At 44.8% G+C, this 12917-nt stretch overlaps 1 protein-coding gene across 1 annotated transcript in view; it reads left to right on the top strand.

The window, feature by feature from the left end:
- LOC130373645 (contactin-associated protein-like 5) overlaps window positions 1–12917 on the top strand; it is a 54177-nt gene that overhangs the window by 15827 nt on the left and 25433 nt on the right. Inside the window, exons 4-8 of the mRNA XM_056580268.1 lie at window positions 2994–3141; window positions 6484–6696; window positions 7280–7467; window positions 8254–8397; window positions 9513–9792. Of these exons, the coding sequence (XP_056436243.1) occupies window positions 2994–3141; window positions 6484–6696; window positions 7280–7467; window positions 8254–8397; window positions 9513–9792 (973 nt within the window). The remainder of the gene's footprint in view (window positions 1–2993; window positions 3142–6483; window positions 6697–7279; window positions 7468–8253; window positions 8398–9512; window positions 9793–12917) is intronic.

Raw genomic sequence — 12917 nt, 5'->3', positions numbered from 1 at the left:
GATAGGTTTAATAAGATTGTAATGCAATGTCAGTTTGGCTAGTGTGTGGATTCCCCTCTGGCTGTAATAAACATCCATGTTTTCATGCTTGTTAACTCTCCAGGTATGTTAGACGTAGTGAATACTTATGGGACCAGTAACGATGAATATAAATGTTGTTTGCATGAGCACTAATGAGAGAAACATTTGAGCTGTTCTCATCGTTTTGGTTATTCTAACTGTTTAATTATTGATGAGAGAGGTCGACATAGTCAGAATAATAAAGACTGGGTTGCTTCAACAAATTGGACCTTCCTTCCATCTACCTAGGATTTTAGGGCTCCACCCGGGGCCAAAGCTAAACTATGTTTTGGCCTAGTTTCTGCATATGGCGTAGCAGTGAGTGACTCCATTTAATTGGCAAGTACATAAGACAATAACGAATAGTCTGCGCCACTGGTTTGTTTTTCCCTTGTTGTTTCACTTTTTTCCTTCCATTGCCTACTCGCCTAGCATACCACGCAACACATGACGTCGTACACTCATGCACCAATTAATTTTCGGATGCATGTGCTAATTGTAGGTCACAAACCAACGCATGCACGGCTTGCTCAAGGGAGCTTACCACGCGGGAGGAAGAGCAAAAAAAAAGCCTTAATGACAAAGGGGGAGTAGGAGAGGGAGTGGGGTGAGATTCTCGATGGAAATAATGAAGTCACCTCAGGGTTAGGAGTGTTTATCTGGTCACTGACTAACCTGCAGGCCCCCTTCGTTCACAGAGGAAGGTCTGGGGGGGGGGGGTGCAGCTCAGAAGTCCTGTGGTTCAAGTCCAGACGTGGCAGCACAGGATGTCTTCCTTGCCATAGATCCGGGGATTGGGTATGAAGAATCTGAAAGTTATATACTGTATATCGCACAGCACTGGTAATGACCCAGACAGCTACTGAGCCTTCTGTCGCTCTGTGAACTAATGAGATGATCCACTGACTAGACTGCGCAGTCTATTGCCGGTGGCCATGCCGCTTCATGACATTTGGGAGTCTGGCGTATGTTCGCTCGGTTAGCCGAACAGGCGGACGTGACATGAAGCCATCGCTGTTCAGTTTGAACAATACTTTCGATGTTCACTCTCCGTTGAGATTATAGTTGTCGGTACACCTTTGTTTTGTTTGTTTTCTTCTGGGATTAGAAACCTCCTTGTTTGCTTGTTCCCAGACAGCATTTGTTAGAGCCTCTGTCTAAGTCTAAAGCAAATCACATTCAAGGTCCGAGATGTTGTTGGATAAGGTATAATATATACAGCTTGTGGCTAGTTGTTATGAGTTTAATTCCCCCAGTCGTGCCTAGATCAACCGCACCTGTGTACACAGTTCAATCGATATATACATTGTTTTGATGAGGTTCAACAGTTCAATTACTATTTTTTGCTTTTGTTTGTATGGCTTGTTCTTCCACCCTGTTCTTCTATCCCTAAACACTCAAGCAATATGCATGCCTGACAACAAAAGTCCCCAACCCCTCCACACTAACCCACACTCGCTCCCATCCGAAGCATGTGTCTAAGGCAGCACCCCCACCGTCCGGCCCGAGTGTACCAACCAGCTCCTTCCCTAAGTGCTTAGCTTGCACCTCGTTTACAGGCTCAGCCACCAGGCCCCACTTAAACGGCTCAAAATAGGAAAACGCAGGGCATAAATCACAGTAACAGCCATAATGGCCGGCGTGTGGGTCTGTCTCCTTCGTTATCTGCAAAGACGCTGCGCCGAGCCTTCTAGTCCCTGTTCCCTCGGAGAGGCACGTCGCCTTTTTGTTGCTCCTACCCAGATATGGGATATCATTAATTTAGCCCGCTATTTTTGCGTACTGTACTGCTTGTGTATGTGTGTGTTTGCCATTAATGTATGTATGTGTGTGTGTGTGTGTGTGTGTGTGTGTGTGTGTTTGTGTGTGTGTGTGTGTGTGTGTGTGTGTGTGTGTGTGTGTGTGTGTGTGTGTGTGTGTGTGTGTGTGTGTGTGTGTGTGTGTGTGTGTGTGTGTGTGTGTATGTGTGTCTTTGTGTGTGTCTGGGGGGGGGATTCTTCTCATCTAGTGCCTGCTCTTAAATGATTGTCCTTCCTTTACTTTGTAAAGCTATTTACCAAAGCAGCATTGCTTGCGCAATCTATCTTCCCGTTACTTTCTCTAATGCACGCCGTCATCGATTTGACGCGTCACCCTTGAATCTGTTATGACACGACCCTAGTCATCATTCATCTAGGTTTTTTTTCTCTCTCTCTGTTTCTCTCTCTCGCTCTCCCTCTCACTGCATCTTTGTATTTGCCTGCTTCTCTCATTCTTTCATTCTCCAGCAGTTCTCATCCTCCCTCCTATCTCTCTCTCTCTCTCTCTCTCTCTCTCTCTCACTCTCACTCTCACTCTCTCACTCTCTCTCTCTCTCCCTTCTCCTCAACATTTATGTCCGCTGGCCGGTATTGCAGCTCAGAATGTCGAAGCAGAGAGAGGCAGATGAAGAAGAATAACGATATCTCACTATTTCACCCCAAGAGCTTGTCATTTCCATCACTAAGACGGAGACTGAATGCTGAACCACCCTCTCTCTATTTTTCGATTCGGGTATTCCGCTTTCTTCCTCTCATAGTGGACTTTTAGTTATTAATTAAGCCTCCCTTTACTGGACTGAGGGGGAGATTGAGTCATATTTTGGCGCCGTTCAATGATTCTAATCTCCTTTTATTAAAATGAAACGGTGAAGGCACTTGAAAGACGTCAGCCTTTGCCATGTCATTTATCTGTCATGCTTTTGTTGCTTGTTTTAACTTGTTTATCGTGGGTTTCCCCAATCCGAAGCAGTATGAATGAATGCTAGTAAATCTATCTGTTTTGTTTTATCTATCTTTCTCTCTCCCGTTCCCCTCTCTTGTTCTCTCTCTCTCTCTCTCTCTCTCTCTCTCTCTCTCTCTCTCTCTCTCTCTCTCTCTCTCTCTCTCTCTCTCTCTCTCTCTCCCTCTGTGCAGAGGCTGCCTGGGAACATGAACTCTGAGGCCGTGGTGCAGAACAAGCTCTCCCATTCCATCAGAACACGTTTTCTGCGGCTGCTCCCTCTGGACTGGAACCCAAGTGGCTGGCTGGGCCTCAGAGTGGAGGTGTACGGCTGTGGCTACAGTGAGTCTCCACCGCCCTGACAGCTGCTACAGCACATACACACACACATACATCTGCACAAAGAGGTTTTCACCATGCATTGCCTACCTGGACTGGGTTGCACCAGCTATTTGTACGTTTAGCAGGCAGTCCTAAGTTGCCACTTGTTACACTCAAACTAGCAGTTTACTAAATGCAGTCGTAACTCGAATACCAAAGTTCTGCCTTCGAAAAAGCAATGGCTATATTTAACTGAAGCTGCTTGTTCTTGTTTCAACTTAACAGCAGCCAAGTTGTTACGAATTAAGAATAAGGATGAGGTTAACTAACTTGAGCGTAGAGGAGGACATTGCATGGGCCAGTCAGAATTTGCTGTACTCATGTACTTTATAATAGCTTTGTGTTGTTAAAAACCACATTAGCTGCTAGGATTTCCACAGTACGCTCTGACCGCCAAGGCCCAGTGCTACTGGTTTTACAAAACTTACACCTGCTTAGGGGTTGGTGTAAATTTTAAGTAACAACTACCAAACTTTGACAAAAGTATGAAAATCACTTAACCCATTTTGATTAAATTCATGTGTAAACCCTGACTTGGTAGAACTTATGCTATAACTTGTTGATGTTTAAAATTAGCGCAACACAAACCTGTGAACGACCCACAGACGTCTGTTGTATTATCCTAGCACTTTTACGGAGGACATTCACACCAGTAAAGGGTCCTTCCCATCTGTGCTCTTCATTGTTGTCCTCAGGCACGATAATTCTTACTGTCTTATAAAGTAAAAATACTTTGCTTTATTATACCTATATACAGTGGCTGGCTTCCAACCAGATTGTATTGCCCCCAATATATGCACAAACTTTTTGGAGGCACCAACAGATGAAGGCAAATATGAAAGAAACAGACGCCTGTGCTTCACCGATTAATCTTTTTTAAAATACTACATATGTTTTTAGAAAACATTTTGTTAGCGTGCCCCGTAGCAGTACTACAAAGTACCCCTAGGGCTCTCTTATCGCCATCTGTTTCCACACTGACAGTAGAAATGGCTGAGATTGGTGTTCTTAAGTCTAGCGATAACACTACTTTTTTGTTTCCTATGCGAACAGCTAAGGGCTAAAAAAAACCTAAACCAGGCGATAAGACTCTGCCATTATTCAGGCTGGTTAATGGCAGGTGCTAGTGCACTAAACTGGATGGGCCGGAGGGTAACCGCCCTGTGAAGGACACTTTCTTGAGTGAGCAGGGTGGCGGCGGTCGTTTTACCTTGATGCCTTTTTAATACCCCACCAGACCTCTCTCGAATGGCCGTTCGGCATTGCAAGCATCAGCATTAATTGACAAATGAAAGAACACAGCCATGGAGGATTGACGTATAGAGTAGTCGTTGATGGGAGACATGTCGAAACAGTAGAAAAGGCTCACATTTAGAAACGCCATATGTTGCCGTATGTTCAAAATGAAGGATCTGATCAAAGCCACAATCACGCTTAATTTAGTTAATTATAGAAATATACATGAATATTACTAATACTATTGATAATAGAAGTAGGAGTAGTAGTTTTAGAAGTGGGATAAATTTGCCTGTGTGTTATTTTTTTATTTATAGAAAAAAACTAGAACTATAGGGACTTCAATCATTTCTCAAGCTGTGCAGAGGTAAAGTACAGCTGGAACGAGGGAGACATGTGTGTGAGTGAGGTAGAGATTGAGAGAGGGGATAAAGAGATGGAGACACAGCTGGGGATGAGAAAAAGGGGAAAGGGCCGGGGGTTCAGAGGGGAAGGAGGGAGATGCTCTGGGAAAGATGAAGAATTGCTATGCCGTTCTCATTCTGTTGCATTACAGGAATAGCAATCCATACATTCATGAATCTATGTATGAGTGTCTCTCCGGGGCAGAATCATGTGTAGTCAAGATGGAGAAATCTCCAAAAATGATAACCGGTCTCACGACGTTGCTTGGGGATATACAGGGATAAGTTCAGTTGGAGCACAAGGGCCAGCTGAGCGTGTACGAAAGTAAAGTACAACCGTTTCTTGTGTTGTTTTGTTTTTACTTCGGTATTCTTGAGAGATTGCAAAACTTTTTGGGGAAACCATGGGGCAACTAGCAGAAACTAAGGGCTTGCGGAAACAATTATTATTATTATTATTTTATAAAAGCATTGCGGTGATTGGATACCTATAAATAAATGAGGGCAAGGTCTCTACATCTATTATTCACACTCAAATAAGTCCTTACGGTTATTCCTTCACAGAGACTTAATGCATAATGGATGGATCATTGTCATCCATTAGGTTGAATATCCCCCAACCCATGCATTGTTCGCACACCATAAAATACCGTTAATAAACGAGGCAACCACTAGGGCGCAAAACGGCGCAGCACTTGAAACTCGGTGCGATTACCCTTTTAATATGCACAGTCCCCAAGGCAGGGACTGTGCCACATGCTTGTAGCGACAGGAAACTGCATTTGTTCCTGAAATCCAGTTTATTATTAATATATTAGCTGATATAAAGCGTAAGCCTGCATTGTGTGAAACAATAAGAGAAGGATCAAGGGATGCCTGTGCTGTCAACGTAGCTTCCTGTCTGCGGCTTCCTGTGATGACACTTAAATGTCAGTCCGCCGTGTCAAGGCGTATCATTGAGTCTCAAAGCAATCAGGCAGGAAGTGGATAGGCACAATTTTTGAAGGAGAGACTTGGTGGGGCGGGGATGCTAAGTATTGCATTCATGTGACAATAGAGTCTTTCATGTGTCAAAAATGTTTTTGGAGGGAAATAAATAAGATGCATGCTTGACATTCTACACATTTTTCCATGGCGCTTGTTAGCATACTGGAGATAAGCAATGGGTGGCTCCAGAGCTCAAGGGTAGCGTCTATCAACAATGTTCCCTCATGGATGTGCATGAAACATACTGTGCTGAACACATGCTATTTGATCTGTAATTATTTACATGGTTTTACCCAATGGTAATTACAGTGAATACAGATACAAGTGATTACGTAGCAGAATATTGGTAAGGCATATTGCTTCAGGATACCTACGGGTTACGTACTATGAACATTGGAGATTGCCCCCAGAACCCTATCCGCTTGCAGGAGTCCCAAGTTAACATTAAGGTTTGTTTTGGGGTGCAAACAATACAAACAAGAGTACAAACAACGCAATACAATACTATTTATTACAATACGTACAAAAAATAAGGAAATAGAAAACAGCTAAGAATAACTCTTCGAGCTCTACATCTTATGCCAACATGTCAATATGAAAAGTATGTTTATATTGTGGGCTCATGTTCCTTTCCAACACATCTGAACCGAACCTCACACCGTGGTTTACCTTACAGAGTCGGACGTGGCGGACTTTGACGGCCGCAGCTCCCTGCTCTACCGGTTCAACCAGAAGTCCATGTCCACGGTGAAGGACGTGGTCTCCCTGCGCTTCAAGAGCCGGCAGGCCGAGGGGGTGCTGCTGCACGGGGAGGGCCAGAGGGGAGACTACATCACCCTGGAGCTCCACCGCGGCCGGCTGGCGCTCTACCTCAACCTGGACGAGAGGGGTGAGGGCCGGGGAGGGGGGGAGCGGGCACCCTGGGAGGGCTGAGGGCGGAGGCGGGGTCACAGTTAACTGGCCGGCAGGGACGGGCGGTAGGCTGACAGGATTGATTGATCGTCCCCGTTATGGCGATCATCAAAGTGGTGTGAGGATAAGCCCTGTGTGTTCCTTTCCGTTGGTGTTTGTGTTTGTATGTGTTTGTGTTTGCTTCTGTGTGCCTCTGTGTGTTTCTGGGTCTTTTAGTTTCTGCTCCAGCCTTTCAAATCTCTGGCAGGGAAAACAGGTCTCACTATACATGTCTCTCTTGTGTATAGCTATGTGACTGAAATGTTTGAGGGTACATCTGCAGTCACTGAGTGTATTCGTTTGTACGTTTGTATGTGTGTGTGACGTACATTCTCTAAATATGAGCATCTATGTGCGATTGGTTTGTCTATGTGTACGTGTGTGTCTGTGTGTGTCTGTATGCAAGGTTCTTTGTTGCCTTTCCAATTACCTCTACACCCGAGCTCCATTGACTTGGCGGCCTCAGACATTGTTAGGTTGTAATTATGATCAGTTTTCCTTTTGTTGCGGCCGCGTTCCAGACGACCCAAGGCTGAGATCCAGCGGTGGGCGTAGCGTGGCGGTCTCTCTGGGCAGCCTTCTGGACGACCAGCACTGGCACTCGGTCCTCATCGAGCGCTTCAACAAGCAGGTCAACCTCACGGTGGACTCCCACACACAGCACTTCCGCACCAAGGGAGAAGGGGACTCCCTGGAGGTGGACTATGAGGTGTGGATCCCTGATGCAAACACGCATGTTGTTTGATGATGAGGATTTACCCTGGGCTATATGTATAGGATAAAGTGCAGCGAGCCGGCGGCGAAATGCAAGTGTGCTTGAATGTATGCAAGAAAAGTATGCAGGTACGACTGGCTCACTGCACTTTGTCACGCATATTTCATAGGCAGAGATAATAACTAAATTTTTTGGCACAAAATATAACCACAACAATTTTTTTTTATTTTTTTTTTTATTCTTTCAATCTGTAAAAAGAGTATGGTTGGATTTGCATCCATTATAACAATAACACTCTCGCCTTCTTAAGATCCGCCTACTGAGTTTTATAATCCAAGTTAAGATGAACATTTCTATTAATGGTGACTTGACACAAGGTGAATGTGTTCTCAGGGAATTTTGGTGTAGACGTTTTTGTCCTGTCACGTTCTTGCCGGGGCTTTGCAGTTGCATCGAAACACAATTGTTATGAATGTATAATAATTGCGTCCATAGCGACAGTCACTTATTCATAGCAGAGGTCCACTATTAAGAAATAACAGACCTTAGAATTATGTAATTGACCGATGAAAATCGAGTAGTCGACCAAGCCGTTTAATTAAGCAACTCTAACCCTCTTACTCTGGCATAACATGGCTCAGAATATTGCCTGAGAATATAAAAATCAACATCACATTAGCATGCAATGTTTTTCCAATGGTTTGTGTTGACGGATGTGGAACTACCAGAAGTTGCCATTAAGTCGGCATAGTTAACACTTGATTCCCCTTTCTTTCCAAGTTAAGTTTTGGGGGTATCCCCCTTCCTGGCAAGCCTGGCACCTTCATCAGGAAGAACTTCCACGGCTGCATTGAGAACCTGTACTACAACGGGATCAACATCATCGACCTGGCCAAGAGACGCAAGCCCCAGATATACAGCGTGGTGAGAGCCCGCTTCTAACCCAGACATCCCCCTAGCTTCTGAAAGCCATGCCATCTCATTTGGAATCGGGGGAAAGTCAATTACATCTTAATGCTATGAACAGCCAGCTTATTTTAATTGTCCTCATTTTCCAGAATCCCTTATTTTGCCCCCAAACCTTGACCGTCCCCACACATTAGCACATATCTATTTTTACCAGAAGCACAAATTAAATGAATTCAGGGGGGTGGTGTGTTTGAGTCTACTCGAGTGATGCAGTGTGTGTGTGAGGGGGCTTTGTCTAATTAGGAAGGAGGGTAAATTGGCTGGAAAAACTATTTTGGCTTTGTTATTACATTGCACTTGATCCTAACTACGTTGTCATTAGGGTTGCCAGCTATGTGCTGGCCTATTGGTGTAGGAGCTTTGTTTGTGGCTATTTCTTCCGTCCACGCGAATCAGGGAGGGTCAAAGAGCCACGTTTCATCCCAGACACCCTTCTGCACTCCAGAACCCTGATTGCTATGTTAAAAGGCCTCTACTTACAAGAGAAAGGAGAGAGAGTGAAAGAGTGGGGGCGAGAGTGGCCAATTTTACTCACCGACTGCAATGATGGAATCCGTAATGGAATTTCAATGTGGAATTCTAACCCCAGGCAGTGGATAGGGAATCACATTGAGAGAGTAAAAAAAAAGGGCCATGATTGCTCTTCACTGCCTAGCAGGCACGACAGCTGATAGGATTCTGACCTCAATTGACATTGCTGGTCTTCGTGGCGAATGGACCTGCCATGACCCTCGTGTCATTCAAAATTAAAGGTGTTTTTTTTGTTGCTTTCTTTGCCTTAAGAGATTGGTGTGCAAGTATAATAAGACAATTTCAGAGCTTGAACTATTCTTTTATTGTATTTTTTTGCGATCCACCTTCCTTTAATTAACATGTACTCTCAGCCCCTCATCTCCCATCCCGTCCCAATGGAAAATTCTAACTACGTGACTATAACGTCTAAATCCGATTTGCTGTCACCCACTGTTGAAGGGTTTCAGATAGCAGCCATGCCTTGTTAAGGATTCTACTGAGCGTATGCGTAAAAGAAGCAAAAGCATGAACCTCTCGCATCTCCTTCTGCTCTCCAGGGAAACGTGACCTTCTCCTGCTCCCAGCCCCAGCTGGTGGCCACAACCTTCGTAAGCTCAAGCGCCAGCTTCCTGTCGCTCCCGGCAACGGCGGCGGCGGCGGGCAGTGAGGAGGCGGGCTTCTCGCTGCGCTTCCAGTTCCGGACGTGGAACGCCGACGGGCTGCTGCTCTCGGTCCGTCTGGCCCCCGAGCCCCAGAGAGTGGAACTGCAGATCAGCGGAAGCCGGCTGCGTCTCACCCTCCACACCTCTGCCCAGCAGAAGTCCCAGGTCTCTACTGGTGAGGGGCGCCAGGCCACACACACACACACACACACACACACACTCGTACAACCACACACACACACACACACACACACACACACTCAAACACACTCTCGCACACACACACACACACACACACACACACACACTTACACACACACACACACACACACACACACACACACACACTCACACACGCACTCTCTTGCACACACACTCACACACACACACTGTCGTACACACACACATACACACTTTTTCACACAATCTAGTACACAAAGACACACACACAAACACACACACACACACACACACACACACACACACACACACACACACACACACACACCCACACACACACACACACACACACACACACACACACATATACACTCACACATAATACAAATGTGCCCACAAGCGTGCACGTCTTGCCCTTGATGACCCGGAAATGTCCTGTCTGCAATATGGGCCGCATAAAGTCCATCTGGCTGTCTGTCTTCTGTGTCTGCGAAACCGTGGAAACCAAACAGGAAACAGGCAAGGTCAACCTGGCCCATCCCTCCCCCCTCCCCCTCCCTTCTCCCAATCCAACCTCAAGTGTGAAAGGACACATTCAACTTGTGCGTTTAAAATTTTGCTTGGCTGTGTAATTCACCTATGACCTCAGGAATAAAAAATAACAATCATAATAATCCTCTTGGGATTAGTGGAAAAAATATGTTATCCTCTGTAGGCAGCCTTTCAAAGGAATTGGCTTTTCCCAAAGATAAAACATGTAATCAACTGTGAATGGAAAGGACTTGCAGCAGACGGCAGGAACAGAGGGAAATGAAGATGCAGAGGACAATCACAGCCAGAAAACCCTTCAACTCAGGAGCCATGCCTCATCAACATTCATAAACAACGCACATGCCCATATGCTGTTCTGCTTCGTCTCAAAGGCTGAATACTGCTCTAAAATGAACATTGTGCTTTAATAATCACGGCAACGTATGAAGGACCACACACACACACACACAAACACACCTTCCCTGAAGAGTTTTCGGTTATTTTAAACGTGTTAATTGTGGTATCTAAATGTTTACCTAAAGGGACATCTAAATTGGCCCTTTCCTGTCTTACCCAGATTCAGACAAAATTAATCATTGTGCGTCCAAAGGGGAATTTGCTGGGTTAGCATATGCTTCCTGTTAGCCGCTGCCATTAACATGCATAATTACAGTAGCCTAGCTCCTGTTTATATGAGGGGAATACACTTTTAATTTCCAAAGATTTTCTATGAGTTAGTTGTTTTTCCAAACGAGCCAGTAACAACAGAACAAGATTGTATTTGTCAACAAACACACATAGCCTAATATGGTTTTCGGCACTGTGCTTTTGAAAAATCAGCTGCTTTTGCCTGGGGAGTCCATGCGGTGGTTAACCTGTCAGCGACACATCAAAGGTAGCCTAATAGTATCTGCGCCGAAAATAAGGCCAAATTATAAAGCCAATGTATTTGTAGAAAAGTGCAGTGTTGTCGTGTTGTTACTTGCTCCCGTTTCAAATAAGTGACTCTTCAACAAGATCTATAGGCTACTGTTACTCTGCAAGTCAGTTGAAGTGGCAAACAGAAAGCAAATGCTAACCCAGCAACTCCCCCCATCCCGGCATATACATTTAAATTAAATAAACGTAGTAAATGATATTGCATACCATTGAATAGAGATAGTGTTGTCTCATTAAGAATTTATTTAAAATCGTCATGACAGCAATTTCTGTATCAGCATGTTTTATTTAGTTCATTTTCGTTGGTAGATTCTTCCTAACTGCTTCCAAGAAAGAAGCAAAATAGCTATACTTTCCATTCATTGCATTGTGAGAATCGCTCACCCATAGCTAAATTAATTATCAACGAGAGCACACCACTCGGAGGTTCAATAGTTCAATCCTGTTCACGGTTCCTTGTGTAAGGATGACAAGAACAGCCAATCAGTATGGTTGATTTTCGTCAGCAGCCTTGCCACCTCTCCCCCAGCACCTTCCCCAAGCCCCGGGTCACATCCTCCCAGCTCCCCCCCCCCCCCCCCCCCCCCCCCCCTGCTCGTCCACCAACACATACACACGACACTGCAGTCTTTTAATGAGCCGCAGCCCCAAACAGGATTCTTAAGTGTCCCCCACATGACCGTTGCTCTAACTTTGCCCTGGCAACCCTCACGTTGATGGCTCCGGGTCATCTTGAATTTTGTATGAACGATTCCCTTTTTTCAGATTCCGTAAAGAAAAAAGACAAAAAAAAAAGCCATTGCTGAATAATTAACTAGTTTTAGATGCCTTGACCTGATGTATCTCGGCTAAGTGTCTCGGTGCGCTGGTGTGGAAGATACATTGATTTGGATCCTACTCCTTTCCTAGCTCGTCCAGGATACACGCAGCGCGATCCAGCACGCATGTCTGAATCGTTTTCCAGTGCACAACATGACTATTGACCAATTCTGTTTCTTTATATATATATCTGCCCGAAATGAAATGAAACCACTGTACATATTAGGTATAGGGATGTCAAATCTGCAGAAGCAACGAAAGTACAGTTCAGTTCAGCTTATATTATACTTTATTGTCCCACATGGGAACTCAATTTGCAGTAGGGCGGGATGCACAATATAAATACATGAACATACAAGAACAAATAACGTAAAATGAAATCCACTACAATTGTCAAAGTAGTAGTAGGACACAGAGAAAGTGCCAAGTGTGAAAGATTAGATTACGTTGGAAATTGCCACTTGTATTGATCTGATGTTTGTGAGTGTTGTGAGCTAATTGGAAGATTTGAATGCTACAACTAAAAAGGGAATTAGGTTCATTACAGGGACGTCTGGGAAGTGCTGATTGCTGCACTCTTTGCATACGTGGCCTAAATCGGCAGTTTTTTATCATATTAGCCCTAATCTGCAGTGCTGGCATTTTTTCTTGTTGGTTTAATTGAATTGAACGTAATTCCATACACAATTGAAGGCGTGAAGTAATGAGAAGCCATGCCGCGCAGGAGAGGACATTTCCAAAAGGTCAGCACACGGAGGTCACATGATCGCCCCCGAACACAATAATGGCACCACAGGGGAAATAAGCCGGGAGTTATAAAAGCAGAGGGAA

This window comes from Gadus chalcogrammus, chromosome 20, assembly GCF_026213295.1.
Source record: "Gadus chalcogrammus isolate NIFS_2021 chromosome 20, NIFS_Gcha_1.0, whole genome shotgun sequence".
Lineage (NCBI taxonomy): Eukaryota > Metazoa > Chordata > Actinopteri > Gadiformes > Gadidae > Gadus > Gadus chalcogrammus.
Note: the sequence above shows the minus strand (reverse complement) of the source record. Positions and strands in the feature narration are given on the sequence as shown.